This window comes from Marmota monax, unplaced genomic scaffold, assembly GCF_021218885.2.
Source record: "Marmota monax isolate L192 unplaced genomic scaffold, Marmota_monax_Labrador192_F-V1.1 WCK01_AAM20220418_F8-fsc00056, whole genome shotgun sequence".
Classification (NCBI taxonomy): domain Eukaryota; kingdom Metazoa; phylum Chordata; class Mammalia; order Rodentia; family Sciuridae; genus Marmota; species Marmota monax.
In genome coordinates this window covers 8,342,377-8,358,056 of record NW_026695212.1, presented here as the reverse complement: position 1 = coordinate 8,358,056, position 15,680 = coordinate 8,342,377, and the positions used below count along the sequence as shown (strand labels likewise).

The 15,680-nt window shown below is 32.3% G+C and overlaps 1 protein-coding gene across 2 annotated transcripts in view; it reads left to right on the top strand.

Moving 5' to 3' along the window:
- Positions 1–14,564, top strand: part of Zfc3h1 (zinc finger C3H1-type containing) — a 48,600-nt gene extending 34,036 nt beyond the window's left edge. For both annotated transcript variants that reach the window (XM_046430669.2, XM_046430668.2), the window contains exons 23-35: positions 982–1,170; positions 1,778–2,015; positions 4,877–4,982; positions 5,067–5,265; positions 5,792–5,886; positions 9,051–9,161; positions 9,433–9,537; positions 9,653–9,818; positions 10,899–10,999; positions 12,408–12,509; positions 13,164–13,203; positions 13,476–13,538; positions 13,668–14,564. In XM_046430669.2, the coding sequence (XP_046286625.1) occupies positions 982–1,170; positions 1,778–2,015; positions 4,877–4,982; positions 5,067–5,265; positions 5,792–5,886; positions 9,051–9,161; positions 9,433–9,537; positions 9,653–9,818; positions 10,899–10,999; positions 12,408–12,509; positions 13,164–13,203; positions 13,476–13,538; positions 13,668–13,805 (1,653 nt within the window). In that variant the 3' untranslated portion in view covers positions 13,806–14,564. The remainder of the gene's footprint in view (positions 1–981; positions 1,171–1,777; positions 2,016–4,876; positions 4,983–5,066; positions 5,266–5,791; positions 5,887–9,050; positions 9,162–9,432; positions 9,538–9,652; positions 9,819–10,898; positions 11,000–12,407; positions 12,510–13,163; positions 13,204–13,475; positions 13,539–13,667) is intronic.
- The last annotated feature ends 1,116 nt before the right edge of the window (positions 14,565–15,680 follow it).

The following is a 15,680-nucleotide window of genomic DNA, read 5'->3' as shown; positions in this document are numbered from 1 at the left end:
ACCTCAGCCTCTCAAGTAGCTGGGGCTATAGTCATGCATCACTGAGGCCCAGATTTATTATTTGCTTTCTAACTGGAATTCACACCCACATAGGTAAAATTGTATCCCTTAAGGAATGAGCTTGTTCTTACTCTTTGAATTTAGATGCTGAAATAGATTTGCATAGTTAAGCTTGCTTGATTTTATTTTTTTAAATTTTATTTTAGTTGTTGATGGACCACTTTACTTAATTAATTTACTTATATGCGGTGCTGAGAATCGAACCCAGTGCCTCACACATGCTAGACAAGTGCTCTACCACTGAGCCCTAGCCCTAGTCTCTTGATTTTATTTTGTATTTATTATTTTTAAAATTTTTGTGTTTCATTTTTACTTATTAAAATTTTTTTATTGATGCATAATTATGCCTGTTAGTGGGATTTATTGCTACATATTTGTACATGTACACAATAAAGATGCTTTATTTCTGTCCTGGAGGCTTGTCACCACAATTGATGCTGTTGATTACCACAAGATTTTATAGTGTAGAGTATTCTAAAGATGTAATTTTTTTTTGAAATTGTATGATCTTTATTTTGTTTTGCCTTGCATTTCGAATGTAGATGCTATTCTCAAAAGATAATTACACATACCTAAGTAGCAATGCACATTGTATGGGATCATAAGCGTGAGCTTTTGGATATCCATCATGGCTTTGCTGCAGTTTACTTATTGATTTAGGAAAGAGATGAAATTGCTTCAGTACTGATTCTGAGAGCACATCTATGTTATTAATTTTTTAACTGATTTTACTTCCCAAGATGTGATAGAAGGGGAAATCTGGGGAATAGTACTGGAAAATGTTTTATACATTTTTATAATTTTCCTTTTGCAGAAATCGAAGATTTGATAAGAGACAGTTTCTTAATGAAATGTGAAAATTTTGTAGGTTTAGTTTATTCCTATAAAGTAGGATTAATAATATGAAACCCCTTTGGGCAGTTTCTACACCTAGAAAGCACCTTTGAAGAAAAAGATTACGTATGTGAGAGAATGGTGGAGTTTCTGATGGGAGCAGCCAAACGTGAAACATCAGATATTCTGTCCTTTCAGCTTTTGGAAGCTCTTTTGTTTAGAGTTCAGCTGCACATATTTACTGGAAGATGCCAAAGTGCACTTGCAATTTTACAGGTAAACACTTATTATCATATTTCACTTCAGTTTGGAGACAATCTTTTAAAGGGTCTGACACATTATGGGTAGCTTTGTCTGGTGGTGGAAGTACAGGCTTTGGAATTGAATCTTTGTTTTGCTTTTTACTAATAAGTTGTGTAACTGGATTTGATGAGGATAGTTTCTCTATAGAATGTTCATAAAGTTCAGATGGAGAGATTGTATGTTAGGTACCCACCAGATAACTTCAAAATTAAAATCATAAGAGAAAAATCAATCCATAATTAAAATCATCTATATTCATATGGTTTTTGGGTGTGCTTTTACTATTTTGTCTTTATCTTACTAGATTTTAAGTATTAAGCCCTTAAAATTGTACAAAAATAAATTTGATCCTATTTCATTTACTATGCCATAAGTTTTAAGATAGTAAAAATTATGTTTATCTAGTATCGATATCTCTAAAGAGCTTTTTCATTAAAACTTCAGTAATTATCAGAATGTTTATTTAGTTATTTGAGAACGACTTCAAAGAAGTTAACTCTTTTATTCTTTACCTTTGAATCTTATAGTAAACTTGAGTGATTTAAAAAAGCACTTTCAATTTTTTTTAAATTTTACCTAGAATGCATTAAAATTGGCTAATGATGAAATAGTAGCTGAATACCTTAAAACAAGTGATCGATGTTTGGCATGGCTGGCCTACATACATCTTATTGAATTCAACATTCTCCCTTCAAAATTTTATGATCCGTCTAATGCTAATCCTTCAAGAATTGTTAACACAGAACCATTTGTAATGCCATGGCAAGCAGTTCAAGATGTAAAGACTAATCCAGACCTGTTGTTAGCAGTTTTTGAAGGTAAGTATAAATGTTTATAAGTTATAATATGAACTATTATAAATTAGAACATCAGTTTACTTGTGATTCTTCAAAATTAAGTGGAATAAATTTGCATATTATAAGTTTAGTTTTATGGTTTATTATGTAAATTTTTAAAAAGATTGAATTGGATAAAAGGGGCATTGGCATCTTACACAACACAATTTCTGAATAAATAAATTACACATTTCTGAATATGGCAAAAGGAGATGAGTTGAGTATATAGATAATATATATTACATAGGTTTGATGGTGTTGATTGCATCAGAGAAACTAGGTACTTTTTTTTAAAAGCAGTTTATTAAGATGGAAATTTTAAAAGATAGGTCTTCTCAAGTAATTAATATTTTCACCACCAATCAATGAGTTTGATTGCTGTTGTATTCTAAATGATACATCTGTTGTTGGACAGATACAGGGCATAAAGCCTTTTCCTTCCTAAACAGTTTATAGCCTACTCAGAAGATAAAAGCCATACATTTGACATAATTATTAAATATACAATGCCATATAGCTCTTTATTAGTTTGTAGTATAAGTTGTATGCTACAGAAGAAACTAGGATCTGTGACTTACAGAATTATTTGGTATATTCCATGAACCCAAAGTGAAGAGATTGTTGTAGGTTGATATGATCAGAAAAGACTTCATAGAAGAATTGGATCTTGGAGCTGGACCTTGAAGCAGGACTATGATGTGACATAGTGGGCCTTCTCAAAGATGCTTGTATTATTTATGTCTGTATTTTCTATGAACCTATGATGAATCTCGACTGATTAAGTCCCTATGATGTATTAGTAAGTTTAGTAAATTCTTGTTGAATAATGCAGTGAAAAAAGAGAAAAGAAGGGATATTTATGTTAGGAGAGCTAAATAAATAGAGCTAAATAAAAGCAACAAGTAAATAGTAATTTGTGTAGTGGATTTGAGGGAAATTTTAAGAATAGAGTTCGTATAAAGTGAGAATTTTGTGCTAGATAATGAAGGGATTAATCTTGGTAAGTGAAATGATACCAGATGACTTTGAAAGTGTGGTAGATACGATTGGCAATAGGGATGCTTGAAGGAAGAGAGAATGCGATTCAGAGAAATTTACCACAGGTCAGAAAATTCACCAGAAACTGAGATAAGTTATCACAAAGAGATGGGGGGACAGAATAAATGTCAGTGAAGAGGAGAAGGAATAATCCCAGCTGATTTCAAAGGTTTTAAGACTTAGAAAAGATATTTTATGTATGTACAAATAAGTAAAAATGAATTCTATATTATGTATAATTATAATGCACCAACAAAAATATCTGGAAAAGAAGAACAAAAAAAGAAATGTACACAGGGACGGTGTTTGTGGCTCAGTGGTGGCGTGCTTTCCTAGCATGTGTGAGGCACTGGGTTCTACTCTCAGCACCCATAAAAATAAATAAATAAAATGAAAGTATGTGTACATCTACTAAATTTTTTTTTAAATGTACACAAAATTAAAAAGTAAATTTAAGACTGAGAAAAGTGACATTAATAGAAAACTACTATGTTTATTAGTATTAGTGACTAATTGGTCATCTAAGTGGAAAAGTGGAAATGATTCTTAGCAGATGGAAATGAGAAAGTTGACTCCAAAAGGACAATTATGGATAGATAAATGGATGTGAGAGCTATTAGTATAGAAGTTTATATATTAAAAGTACTTGACAGTTTTCAATGTGCTCTTAAAATAAATTATTCAGTACAGATAGAGCAACCCTAATGTGATCAAAATATGAAATGTTCAAAAATCCAAAATACTTTGAGCAAGATACCATAAATGGAAAATTTCACAACTGATTTCATGTGATGGATCATAGACAAAATGCAGTTGCACTAAAAAAATACTGTATACAATTAACTTGAGGTATATGAAATAAATATGAATTTTGTGTTCAAAAAATGGGTCTCATCCCCATGGTTTCTCATTATATACTTGAAAATATTCCAAAACACCCAAAATCCAAAATCTGAAATACTTCTGATGTTTAAGTACTAAACCTGTAGCTGAAGCTATGAGATATTTTTTCTGAGGATATGAGATTTAAGAGCATAGCAGTAAGGAGTAAAAGGGAGACTAAAGTCAGTGAATGAGACTTAAGAGGAAATATAATCAATCTCTTGAAAGCAGAGTAGGAAGAAATTAGAAGAGGGAAGAATATTGTCACATGTTAATCAAGTAAAGAGTAGATATGGTGATGTTTTAAAGGTTTGATTAGATATGAATCCTTACAAATGAACTTCAAGAGCTCAGATACAGAATGATGATGTTCACTTAACTCTGCAAATCTGAGAAGTCATATCACCACTGGGGAAGGAGGATATGGTGACAATTGTGCAAAGTAAAACATTGTAGTATTTTATAAGAAGTTGTTAGATCAGGTAAAGAACATTATTTTGGAAAGTGTGTTTTGAAGGAGCAAAGGAAGAATCTAGGTTATGGGAAGATGTTTGATGGCTCTGGAGCAGCAGAGAAAGATTTCCTTTGAAGTGATAAAGGAAATATGAAAAAGATAATTCATTCTGTTTTTTTCTTTTGAGATGAATTTTAAGAAATTTTGGGTAATTGCAGAGATACTTGTTTAAATGAAAACATGAATAAGAGTTTATATGGAATGATTCTGTTCTTACCAAGAAGGTAAGAGTAATGGATTAAATTTTAGGAGTTTGAAGATAATCCTTCAGATAAAAGGCAGCAGTTTGATGTTAAAAAAAAATGGGTAAGCAAAGAGATAAGACATCTTTTCCTTTTGTTTCTTAGAGTTAAAATAGCATAGTAAAACTGATTTTATGTTTGATTCATGTTATGATATTTTTGGGTAGATGCGGTGAAAGCTTGTACAGATGAGAGCCTTACCATTGAGGAAAGAATAGAAGTCTGCCTTCCACTTTATACAAACATGATTGCCCTGCACCAGCTCCTAGAGAGGTAAAATTTAATTGACAGGCAGTTACCCCTATGTTAAAATTGATCTTTTCATGTATTTAGACATTTTTTATTGTTGTTGTTAAGGTATGAGGCTGCAGTGGAGCTTTGTAAATGTTTATTGGAATCATGTCCCACAAACTGCCAATTATTAGAAGCCCTTGCTGCTTTATATTTGCAAACAAATCAGCATGACAGAGCCAGAACAGTGTGGCTTACTGCATTTGAAAAATATCCTCAGAATGCAGAGATTTTTTATCATATGTGCAAATTCTTCATCTTGCAGGTAAAAAATTACTCCTAATTCTTAAAATGGGTTGTTTCAGATTTCTTTATCAGTAGCCTCCTTGGGAAGCATTTCCTGTTTGTATTGCCCTTTGCAAGATGTATCAGGTATTCATTCTCTCTCTCATAGTTCTTCCGTTGCACTTATTACAGTACTTTGTAATTTTGTTTATAGCTGATTTACATACTACACTAAGAACTTCTTGAGGGTAAGAACTATGTCTTATTCCCCTCTACAGTTCCAACACCTACCACAGTGTCAGACATGTGATAATATGTTCAGTAGGTTTTGTTAGATGGAATTTGACCCTGTGGTAGTATTGGCTGATATACTACTTAATGGTTGGTTTGATGTAATTCAGAGATTAGAATACAGAAGTTAGCTGAATGTATCCCATACTTTATCACCTATCAATTCAGGAAACTTAAATAGTAATTTTTTTTTTTTAAGGCCTTCTCCTCCTTTGGAATATTTTAATTAAACACTGTAAGCCTGATATATATCCCCCTCCCTCTTTTTTAAATAGAATCGAGGCGATAATCTTCTTCCATTTTTGCGGAAATTTATTGCATCCTTCTTTAAGCCTGGGTTTGAGAAGTATAGTAACTTGGATCTGTTTCGGTAAGTTGTAGAACTCTTGATTGGTAGAGAAATGAGAGAGAATATAGCTTAGTGGAAAAGTGATTCTTTTGTGTGGAACAAATTATATTTTAGACTGATTTTTATATTTAAACACCTACTTATACAACTATTATGAGGGCATTAGAATAATAAAATTGAAATGAGGTATAAAATATTTCTACATTCTTTGGATTAAAGGCACTGTACAAAGGAAGGCTCAGGTAACTCTTCTACTTTGTTATTGTTAATTTTAGCACTATAGCAACTAATTATCCTGATCAATCTCTGATTTTTGAATAAAAAAGAATTATAATTTATTTGACAATCTAAAGTAGATTTAAGTAATATATCTGCCTTTTTCTTTTCTTTTTAATTCTAAAGAGAGCTGTTTTAGCCTCTGAAATGTTGAATAAGAAATTTAGATGATTCTTTTCTCAACCATTAGTTTCTCAGTATCATTATAGAGCTTTGTATTTGTATTTATTATCTTTGTGTGCTTTGCTGAGAGTTCTTGTTCCAATATTAAGAGACCACAAAAGTTCATAAAGAATGATTTTTAGGAGAGGTTCTTTTTAGAAGTTCTCTTTCCTTCCTCTTCTCTCTAGAGGGGTCAGCGAATATTCCTAAGAGCCAGAAAGTAAATTTTTAAGCTTAAGGCCCTGTGGTCTTTTAGATTTGCTCAGCCATGCTGTTGTAGTGAGTAAGCAACTACAGATAGTATGTAAATGATAAGCATGGCTATGTTCCAGTAACACTTGATTTACAAAAATAGGCATAGTTTGCTGATCTTAAAGTAAAATGCATCAAAAGGAAAATATGTTGTCATGATTTCTTATATTACTGTATATTAGGAAGAACTGAAAGAGGGAATACCTAAACTGGATATCTCCTAAATTTTTCTTAATGAAAATTCTGATGAGTAAAAATAAAACCTTAGAATGTCTAATGCTTGCAAATATTTTTCTTGGGTGCTACTACTACTACCTTAATTTCTACCATACCCCATTACCCTAACCAGCTGTGTTAGGTAAAAGCAGATTTTAAAAAAAAACAACTCAGATTTTATTAAGTGGTCATTCTACCCCAGAATTTTTTTTTTGTGAACATGGAAATTTTGAGATTTGAGGTCAGTGTTACTTCCCAGACTTGAATCTTTACATCTGTCCTATTTTGGTAACCAGTTTAATTTACAGTGAATTTAGTTGCTGTGCTTGAAATTCTGCTCTACATCCAGATTAACATGTTGCAAACAAGATTAATTTTTTATTAAACTATTCTATAAGGAATTTAGAGATTGTTCACCTTTCTGATACCCAGTTTCTCCCTTGTTTAAATTAGATTGCTTTAACTTCTGAAATTTAGGCACAGGACTAATTCAAAGCTGAACTAAACTCTTCACAGACTTGCTGGTTCTGGTTTTCCCTTGGGCATGGAGGTAATTGGTTTAGCTTAAAAGAAGATGCTGCCAGTTTCTGCTTTGGTAACTAATCAAAGATTCAGATCTTCTTGATGTCAGCTTAATTAGGCAGAATAAATAACAGAATCAATAAAAATTTGAAAATGGTTACCTCTAAACATTGTTTATTAATAATTTATCATTACCATGTCATTCTTTTATAAAATAGTCTGATTCATAATTCACCAAGAGTTAGGAAAAGCCTGTGCTTAGTTTATTTAAGGCAATACTCCAGCTCTTGTCTACACAAAAATAATGCATTTCAATTAATTTACGAAGTCTTCTGAGTTAGATTTAAGGAGAATGGCAGTGGAGGAAGTATTTTTGGTATTGCCATTCTTATTATCCATACAGATTTAAAATGTATAAATATAATTAGTTTTTAATAAAAGTGCTCTTAACAGGTTTAAAATATTTGAAAAAAAAATTTTATTTTTGGAGGAGGTGCTAGGGATCAATCTCAGAACTTCACACATGCTAGGCAAGTGCTCTATCACTGAATTATCCTCCCAGCCCTCAAAATACTTAATTTTATGAGTAGAAATTATAAAGAAAAATACTTGGCACTGTAATATTTACCTGGAATCAAATTCTATCAACTATTTCTGTGTGACATGTAGTATAAAGATGACAGCCAGAAAGAACTAGATGAGGCAGTTTTCATCTATTGCATATCATTTTGAAGATTAAGAGAATATCTAGAAAAATCAATTGGATTTCATTCATTTTACTGAAGTTAACCTTGGATCATATATAGTCTTTCATGAATTGGATTTATGAAAATTATTTCTTTTGACTCACTTCAGTTTTCAGTTGAGGAAGCTAAGATCCCTAGAAGTGAAGTGGTTAACCCAGGATAGTATAAATAGTTATGATAAAGTCAGGATGATAACCTGACTTCTATATGTCCTGTTTCTTGTATTTGCCCCCACCCCAGCCTAATCTATTAAAACTCATTACCTTCAGTCATTTAAAAATCAAAGGTAAATCATTGTACTGGATCATTCTATGTTCAAGATCAGTGTATTTCATTTAAAAACATTGTTATTGAGGATGCTGGTAAGTATTACATATACACAGATTCATATACATTGGGAGGAAAGCTGAATTAATCAGTCCAGTAGATTTTTTTTTTTAAACTGATCAGCTTCTTAGAACTTTTAATATCCTACTATGTATTGTGGTTTTCCTAAGGGAAATAAACCACTTTTTGACAAGTTCCTTATCAATATTTTGTAGAGTATACTTTGATATGTCTAGTATTAAACATATGGGTGTGTGTGTTAAGTGTGTGAGAGAGATCTTTTTTATATACCAGGTTTTGTAAATTTTAAAGTACATTTTTTTTGCCACAAGAAAGCATACATTTTTGTGAGAAAATTTCAGATAATAGCTAGATTCATTTGTTCTTTTGTATTTTAAATTAGGTTTAATTAGATTATGATGGTTTGTTTGATATTGAAGATAGAATAAAACTTTCATTTTAGGGGTGGAGTTATTCATATAGGTATAAAACAGTAAAATTCTGAGTAAATATATGATTCTAGAGATGTGACCAAAGAGATGGTATATACATGAATAGAAAGTCTCATTCTTTTATTAAAATACTTTAAGTTGAAACCTAAAGGATTTAAAAAAAATTATTTGTAATCTGTGTGTGTACAGGCATAATTTCAAACAATATTTGGGTTTTGTTTTTTTTTCTCAGCTATCTCTTAAATATCCCAGGACCACTTGACATTCCAGCCCGTTTATGTAAAGGGAATTTTGATGATGACATATTTAACCACCAAGTTCCTTATTTGTGGCTGATTTACTGGTGAGCCATTATCCACCATGGAGAAAAATGTTGCATTCTAGGCCTGCATTTTGCTATTTACTACCAAATTACACTGTGTTAGAACTAATCTCGTGTTAGTCACTGAAGCAGAATTGAAGAGGTGCTGTGGTTTATTACATACTAAAGAAGAAAGATCAAAAGAAAGATTTCATTGTAATAATATCTGTGATGTTTAAAAATATATTTTGACATTTCTTTAGCTTAATAGAATTGACCTGTAGACATGTATTTTCTTTCCTTTCTTAAACAGCCTTTGTCATCCTCTTCAATCAAGTATTAAAGAGACAGTGGAAGCATATGAGGCAGCCTTAGGAGTGGCCATGAGATCTGATATAGTACAGAAGATTTGGATGGAGTAAGTTTTGTTCTGTTAAGAATGGGATTTTAGACTAAGGGGATAGGGTGGGGGAAGGGGATTAGCTTTTGGGGACTTAATTTTTCTAAATTTATAATATTTTTTCTTTTGGCAGTTATCTTGTCTTTGCCAATAATAGAGCTGCTGGATCCAGAAACAAAGTCCAAGAATTCAAATTTTTTACTGATTTAGTGAATAGATGTTTGGTTACAGTCCCTGCCCGATACCCTATTCCTTTTAGCAGTGCTGATTACTGGTCCAACTATGAATTTCATAATAGGGTAAGAACTTGAAACTTTTTTCTTTAGATGTTTATGCAGAACCAAGCGTCTTTAAAAATGACTACTATTTTATATTAAGAGAGCTTTTCTTAGGACCATTTTCCTAGCATTTACTGCTCTTGACTGTGATTCTTATTTCTTCAAAATTTAGGAACAGTCAGTGTCCTTAAGATTCACTTAAGATAAATGTGCATATTGATTGTCTTATATTGAAGAAAATTTAACATTGAAGCAAAATTGAAGGATGTTAACATTTGAAAGATCAAACCAAGGATTCTGTGGTGATAATATCTTAATATTTTGCTTGAGTAGTTAAAAATTTTACTGAATGAAAAACTTTTGAAACTTCAAAATAAATAAGAATGGGCTTATCTGTTGTAGCTGCTCTTTCTGTTAATATTTTGTCAAGCAAAGATAACTGTACATAGGGCGTAAGAAAGCTGAAATCAGGTGGTTTCAAATTTTAAGAGGAGAATCTAATTAATGATATATTTACAAAAGGGTGTCTTACCATAGGTAATGAAACAAAGGGTTTTTTGCTTATTTTCACAGACCCTTTTAGTGCGTAAGCCAAACGATCCTACTAAAGCTCAGTATACACTAGAACATATATGTTTTTTTGTTTTTGTTTTTTATGGGGTGGTTCTGTTGCTAATCAGGATAACCAATTATTATGCTTTGTACTTCTATGCCATTCTTTATCCCAGGATCTCAAACCACTTTATGGACATTAAGTCATTTACACTCGGGCATTCCATGAGCAAGATGTGGCAGGTATTAATAGCCCTATGACTTGCCCAGCTATACCACAAGTAAAGGTAGACTCAGGGATGAAAACCCGGACTCCTGGCTTCTTGTCAGTGTTCTGTCCATGGCTCTCATCACTAGACCATATTTCCTAATTCATATTTGGAAAGTCACTAATATAATTAATGGTAGGAATTATAACAGCATCATACATTATTATAATTTATACATTCATGTCTTTAAGGCCATTTTGGTTTTCTCATTAAAACACATAGGTAATTGGATTTCACATTTTGGTCGAGTTCATTTTTTTCTCCCCCTCAACCTTTACAGGTTATTTTCTTTTATTTGAGCTGTGTTCCAAAGACCCAGCATTCCAAAACCTTGGAACGGTTTTGCTCAGTTATGCCAACTAATTCTGGACTTGCACTGAGGTAAGAAGAAAGAAAATTCTTTTGGTCCATCTTATAAAATGATTCTTGAAAACTTTATAAAATAGTCTGTACTTCCACTATTTTGTCATGGATATATACTACTTTAATTTCAGAACTGTTAAGCCAAATTACCTATTCATACAGTCTGATGTAGCCTGGCAAGGTGGTGCACTCCTGTAAACCAGTGGTTCAGGAGGCTGAGGCAGGAGGATCATAGATTCAAGCCAGCCTTAGCAACTTGGGGAGACCCTGTCTTAAAAAATAAAAAGAGGTGAAGATATGACTCAGTGAACCTCTGGGTTCAATCCTTGGTACCCCGCCCCCACCCCAATCCAATATTAAAAATCTGGTCACTTTAGAAAACTGCAGATTGTAAGGGGGTAAATAATTTAAAGAAAGTTCATCTGTGTTCCTCAAGCACATACCAACCTGTCCTCACATGTGTGTTACAAGCAATAAACATATTTTACATGGCAAAGGTAATAGCTTAAGAGATTTTCATAGATCATTTAATCTCAAATATTAACATGCATTGGAATCTTCTGGGATTCTCATTTAAAATGTGAATTCCAAAACTTAAATCTTCAAACCACATTTGAGAAGCATTGATCTAGGGATTCATACATTCAATTAGAATAAGAAAATTTCTGAGCATTTCTCTGGTTTCTCTGCCCTGATACAGTAGACCTATTTTTACCCTCAACAACTGTTTTTAATTCCAAAAAGATACTTTAACATGTGAATACTTCAGCTTCCATTTGTGCATTAATTCCCACTGTGTCAGTTGTATCTTATAAGTTTGTTTATTATGTTTCATAATATTTACCAAATATTTCTTTGTATTTTAAAGTATTTGCCTACCACTTAGCACATATGTTGGTAAAATGGTATGAATTTGAAAAAAAAACCTCAAAGGCCACAGGTTGTGACAGAAGTAATCATTATCTTTATAATTAAATTTCTTAGCAAACAGGCTGATCTGCAGAGGCTAATAAGAGAAATTTGAATTATGAAACATTTGATAAAACATGTGAAACAGAAAATATGGTTGTATTTTGACTAGTTTTTTTAACATGATAGGTGTTTTAGAATACAGGTGATTGTTGGTTTTGTTGGTAAATCCTCACTTTGTGTTTTGGTACTTATTTCTTGTGATCATCTCTGTCTCTTCCTTCATCCTCATTTTAGTTTGTTGAAGATGAGCATAGACCTTGACTAGATCTGTTGATATTTTGTTTTACACTTTCCTTTCCCTGGGGTAATAAGAAGCATTCTACAAATATTTGCTTAATAGCCTTGATGGAATTTAACCAGACTTTATACCTCACCAGACATTCTGCTCATAGAGCACATATGGGGTTCCCTGTACTTGCAATGCTTTGTTCATTTTCCTGAATATACTTTACAGGCTACTTCAACATGAATGGGAAGAAAGCAATGTTCAGATTCTGAAACTTCAAGCCAAGATGTTTACATATAATATCCCAACATGCCTGGCCACCTGGAAAATGTAATGCAACAATCATGTACATGTTTTTATAGCTATTGCTTTTATGTATAAGGTTTGCTCCAGACAGGTAAATCATTTGAAATGACATCTATTTTTTTCCCTTTCTGGACAGATCTCTAATTTAGATTTGTTTTTGGCACTTGCTGTGGTTTAATGCTAAGAGTGTGAGTGCTTTTAACAACTGCTTCTAAAAGCAAAAAAAAAGACAGGTTTGTTTTTGTTTTTTTTTAATTTTCCTTGAAGGAGAACGTTTAGATAACAAAACTGTTATCAAATGAATAAGTCTATTTACAGACATTATAAGACCATCTCCTTTCAAATGTGGGGTTTTCCCCCTGTTATAGTCTGATTTCTTCTTTCTTTTAAAGGTGTTAGGGCCAGGGATTTTTTTCACAAGTAATTATGAATATATATTTTTTCATGAGCGTTATTGATGTTCAAAACACTTGGTCTGCTCTATTCTTGTAAAGTTGATAAAAATTGTTGAATTTTTCTTTTCACTGTAGGTTACCCTCCTTGGAAGTGTAGCCTGTTACTTTCAGGAAGTTTTGTACTCAGATTCCCACAGTCAGTATTCTGCCAGTGGTGTTTCATTTTGTGCAAAGATATATAAATTTTTCTTTTCCTTTTTCTATATTCCTTTTTTTTCCTTAGAGCCATTGCTGCTGAGATTGTTCTAAAGGGGCAAAGAGAGGTAAGTTACAATTGAATATCAGATGGGTCTCTTTTTTTCCTTTTAGCTGTTCTGCCCCTTTTATTGACTTCTCAGTTTAAAAGGATTAAGGCATAGACGTTAACATTTCAAGTACTCTAATAAATGTTTGGAAACTACAAAATACAACACAACCATTATATCTTGAATGTTAGTATTTTGCTAAGTATCACTCTTTTAAAACAGATAGGATTACGAAGGTATTTTTTTTCACCATGTCTTCTGATGGAATTGTGTGTGTATCTATCTTATAGGTCCACCGTTTATATCAGAGAGCCTTACAGAAGTTACCTCTTTGTGCATCACTATGGAAAGATGTAATGCTTTTTATCTTTTATTTTATCTTGATGTTTTCCTATAAATTTTCTGCATGTGCCATATCCATTGATGTGGTAATGCTCAAACTCTAGCTATGTCTTATTTCTATACTTCCCTATCTTTTACAGCAACTCTTGTTTGAAGCATCAGAAGGAGGTAAAACTGATAACCTGAGAAAACTAGTTTCCAAGTGCCAAGAAATTGGAGTCAGCCTAAATGAGCTCTTAAATTTAAACAGTAACAAAACAGAAAGCAAGAATCACTGAACACTGGGTGCAGTCAGTTCTAAGTCCTTATAATAATTGCCAAAATTATTTGAATGATTCTTCAAGATTAGGCTGATCCCTGGCTAAGGTCTGTATAAAGCAGACAATAATGATCATTTCAAGTCCCTACAATATCCTGTCCTTAAAACCGGAAGCAATGAACATGATCCTCTTCAGTTGGATAAATGAACTTCCTGTTTGGCCTGCTTCTAGGCCCTTCCAGATTCTCATAACATCATGTACGTAAGTATAGCTCCTGAAAGTGACTGACATTTATTTTAATTTTACTTTGTGTTTTTTTTGTTTTGTTTTTGTTTTTGTTTTGTTTTGTTTTTTACTTTCTCCCTTTATGTTGTGCTATTCCTGATTCACTTGACACTCTCTGATGCCTGAGAGATTCTTGTTTGGGATTTAATTTCCAGGGCTGTGTTTACAGTTAAAAAGCAGGCAGTCCCTTTTAGTTCTTCCTTTTTAAATCTTTTGAGATTCTTCATTTCAGGATTTAAAACTTAAGCAGTCCATCTTAAGGAAAGTGTAACTGCCATGGCCACAAGTCTGCTAGTTGCACTTGAATGTTCTAACAGGGTTGTTTATTGCCCTTTCTACGTTCTGGACTCCTTGCCGAGACTGTTTAACTTGAAGATTAAAGAAACTATTGCAAATGCCAGTGCATCAGAACCTAAGAGTGGTCAAATATTATGTGCAATTTTTTTGTAAAGAAATTTTAATTTATAATAAAGTTTAACAGTTTAAAGAACAGTTAATATTTGAACTGCTTTGTATTGAAATACTACTTTGTAGTATTAAAGTTGTTCATATACAAAATATTTTTAATATAAGTTAACTTTTTAAAACATGTTGCTGTCTTTATTCACTTTTCACACTGGTGGGGATGGGTTAAAATAGGAAATATGGATATTCACCATATTGAAAAAATATCAATACTTTATTAACTCTGAAATTACTTTCCATTAAAAAAAAATCCAGTGACTTTTTAATTAATGGGAAAATGGGTTCTGTTCTGTTTTGAGGACTGTGAATAGACAGGTTTAGACTACCATTAAACTTATTGCTCTCAAAATCAGTTCTTAGAAACTATCTCCCAACTATAGTTTGATTGATTTGCTCAGTGACATGCTGTGTTAAATATCAATATGGCCAAATATGAAGGAGACCTTGATTTTTGTTTTGTTCAGTGTGTATTGAATTGTTTACACTTTGACAGAAAAATAGTTAATGATACAAACTATTAAAATTTGGTACAGCTTGCTACATGCAATCTGTTAGAGACAGAGTAGCAGCCCATGACATAACACACTTGCCATCTTTTCATTTGTGTAATGCTTAAAATAAAATCATGTTTTGAAGCATTACCGTATGTCTACCAAGCAGTATGTATTTGTCTAGTAAGTGCTATTTGGTGGGGTTAAGAATAGAAACAATTTTTCTAGTGTCTTTCGTTTAACCAAAAAAAAAAAAGACCTGGAAACTTACTGATTTTTCTCTAAAATCAAATTTTGGGTGGAATCCCAGAGAGATATCCATCCCTTCATTGTATGCATTTGAATATTTAACCTTAATAGCTTTTTCTACTCTTATTATTTGAAAACTGTAGTTAGGTGCTTAGAACGATATTTGTAGTCTGTTTCCCCATGGTTTAATGGTTGTGATATTAACTAGAATGTCTTGGTTTTTAGAAGATAGTGCCAAGCTTTGAGCTTTTGTTGCACCAACAGTTACATCAGCAATAACTATTGGACCTATTTTTTTTTTTTTTTTTTTTTTTTTAAATAAAGAGTACTTTGAATTGGTGCATTCAACTCCAGAGTCCATCCATGCAGGGTTTGATATTCACATCTCACACACAGTCATGTA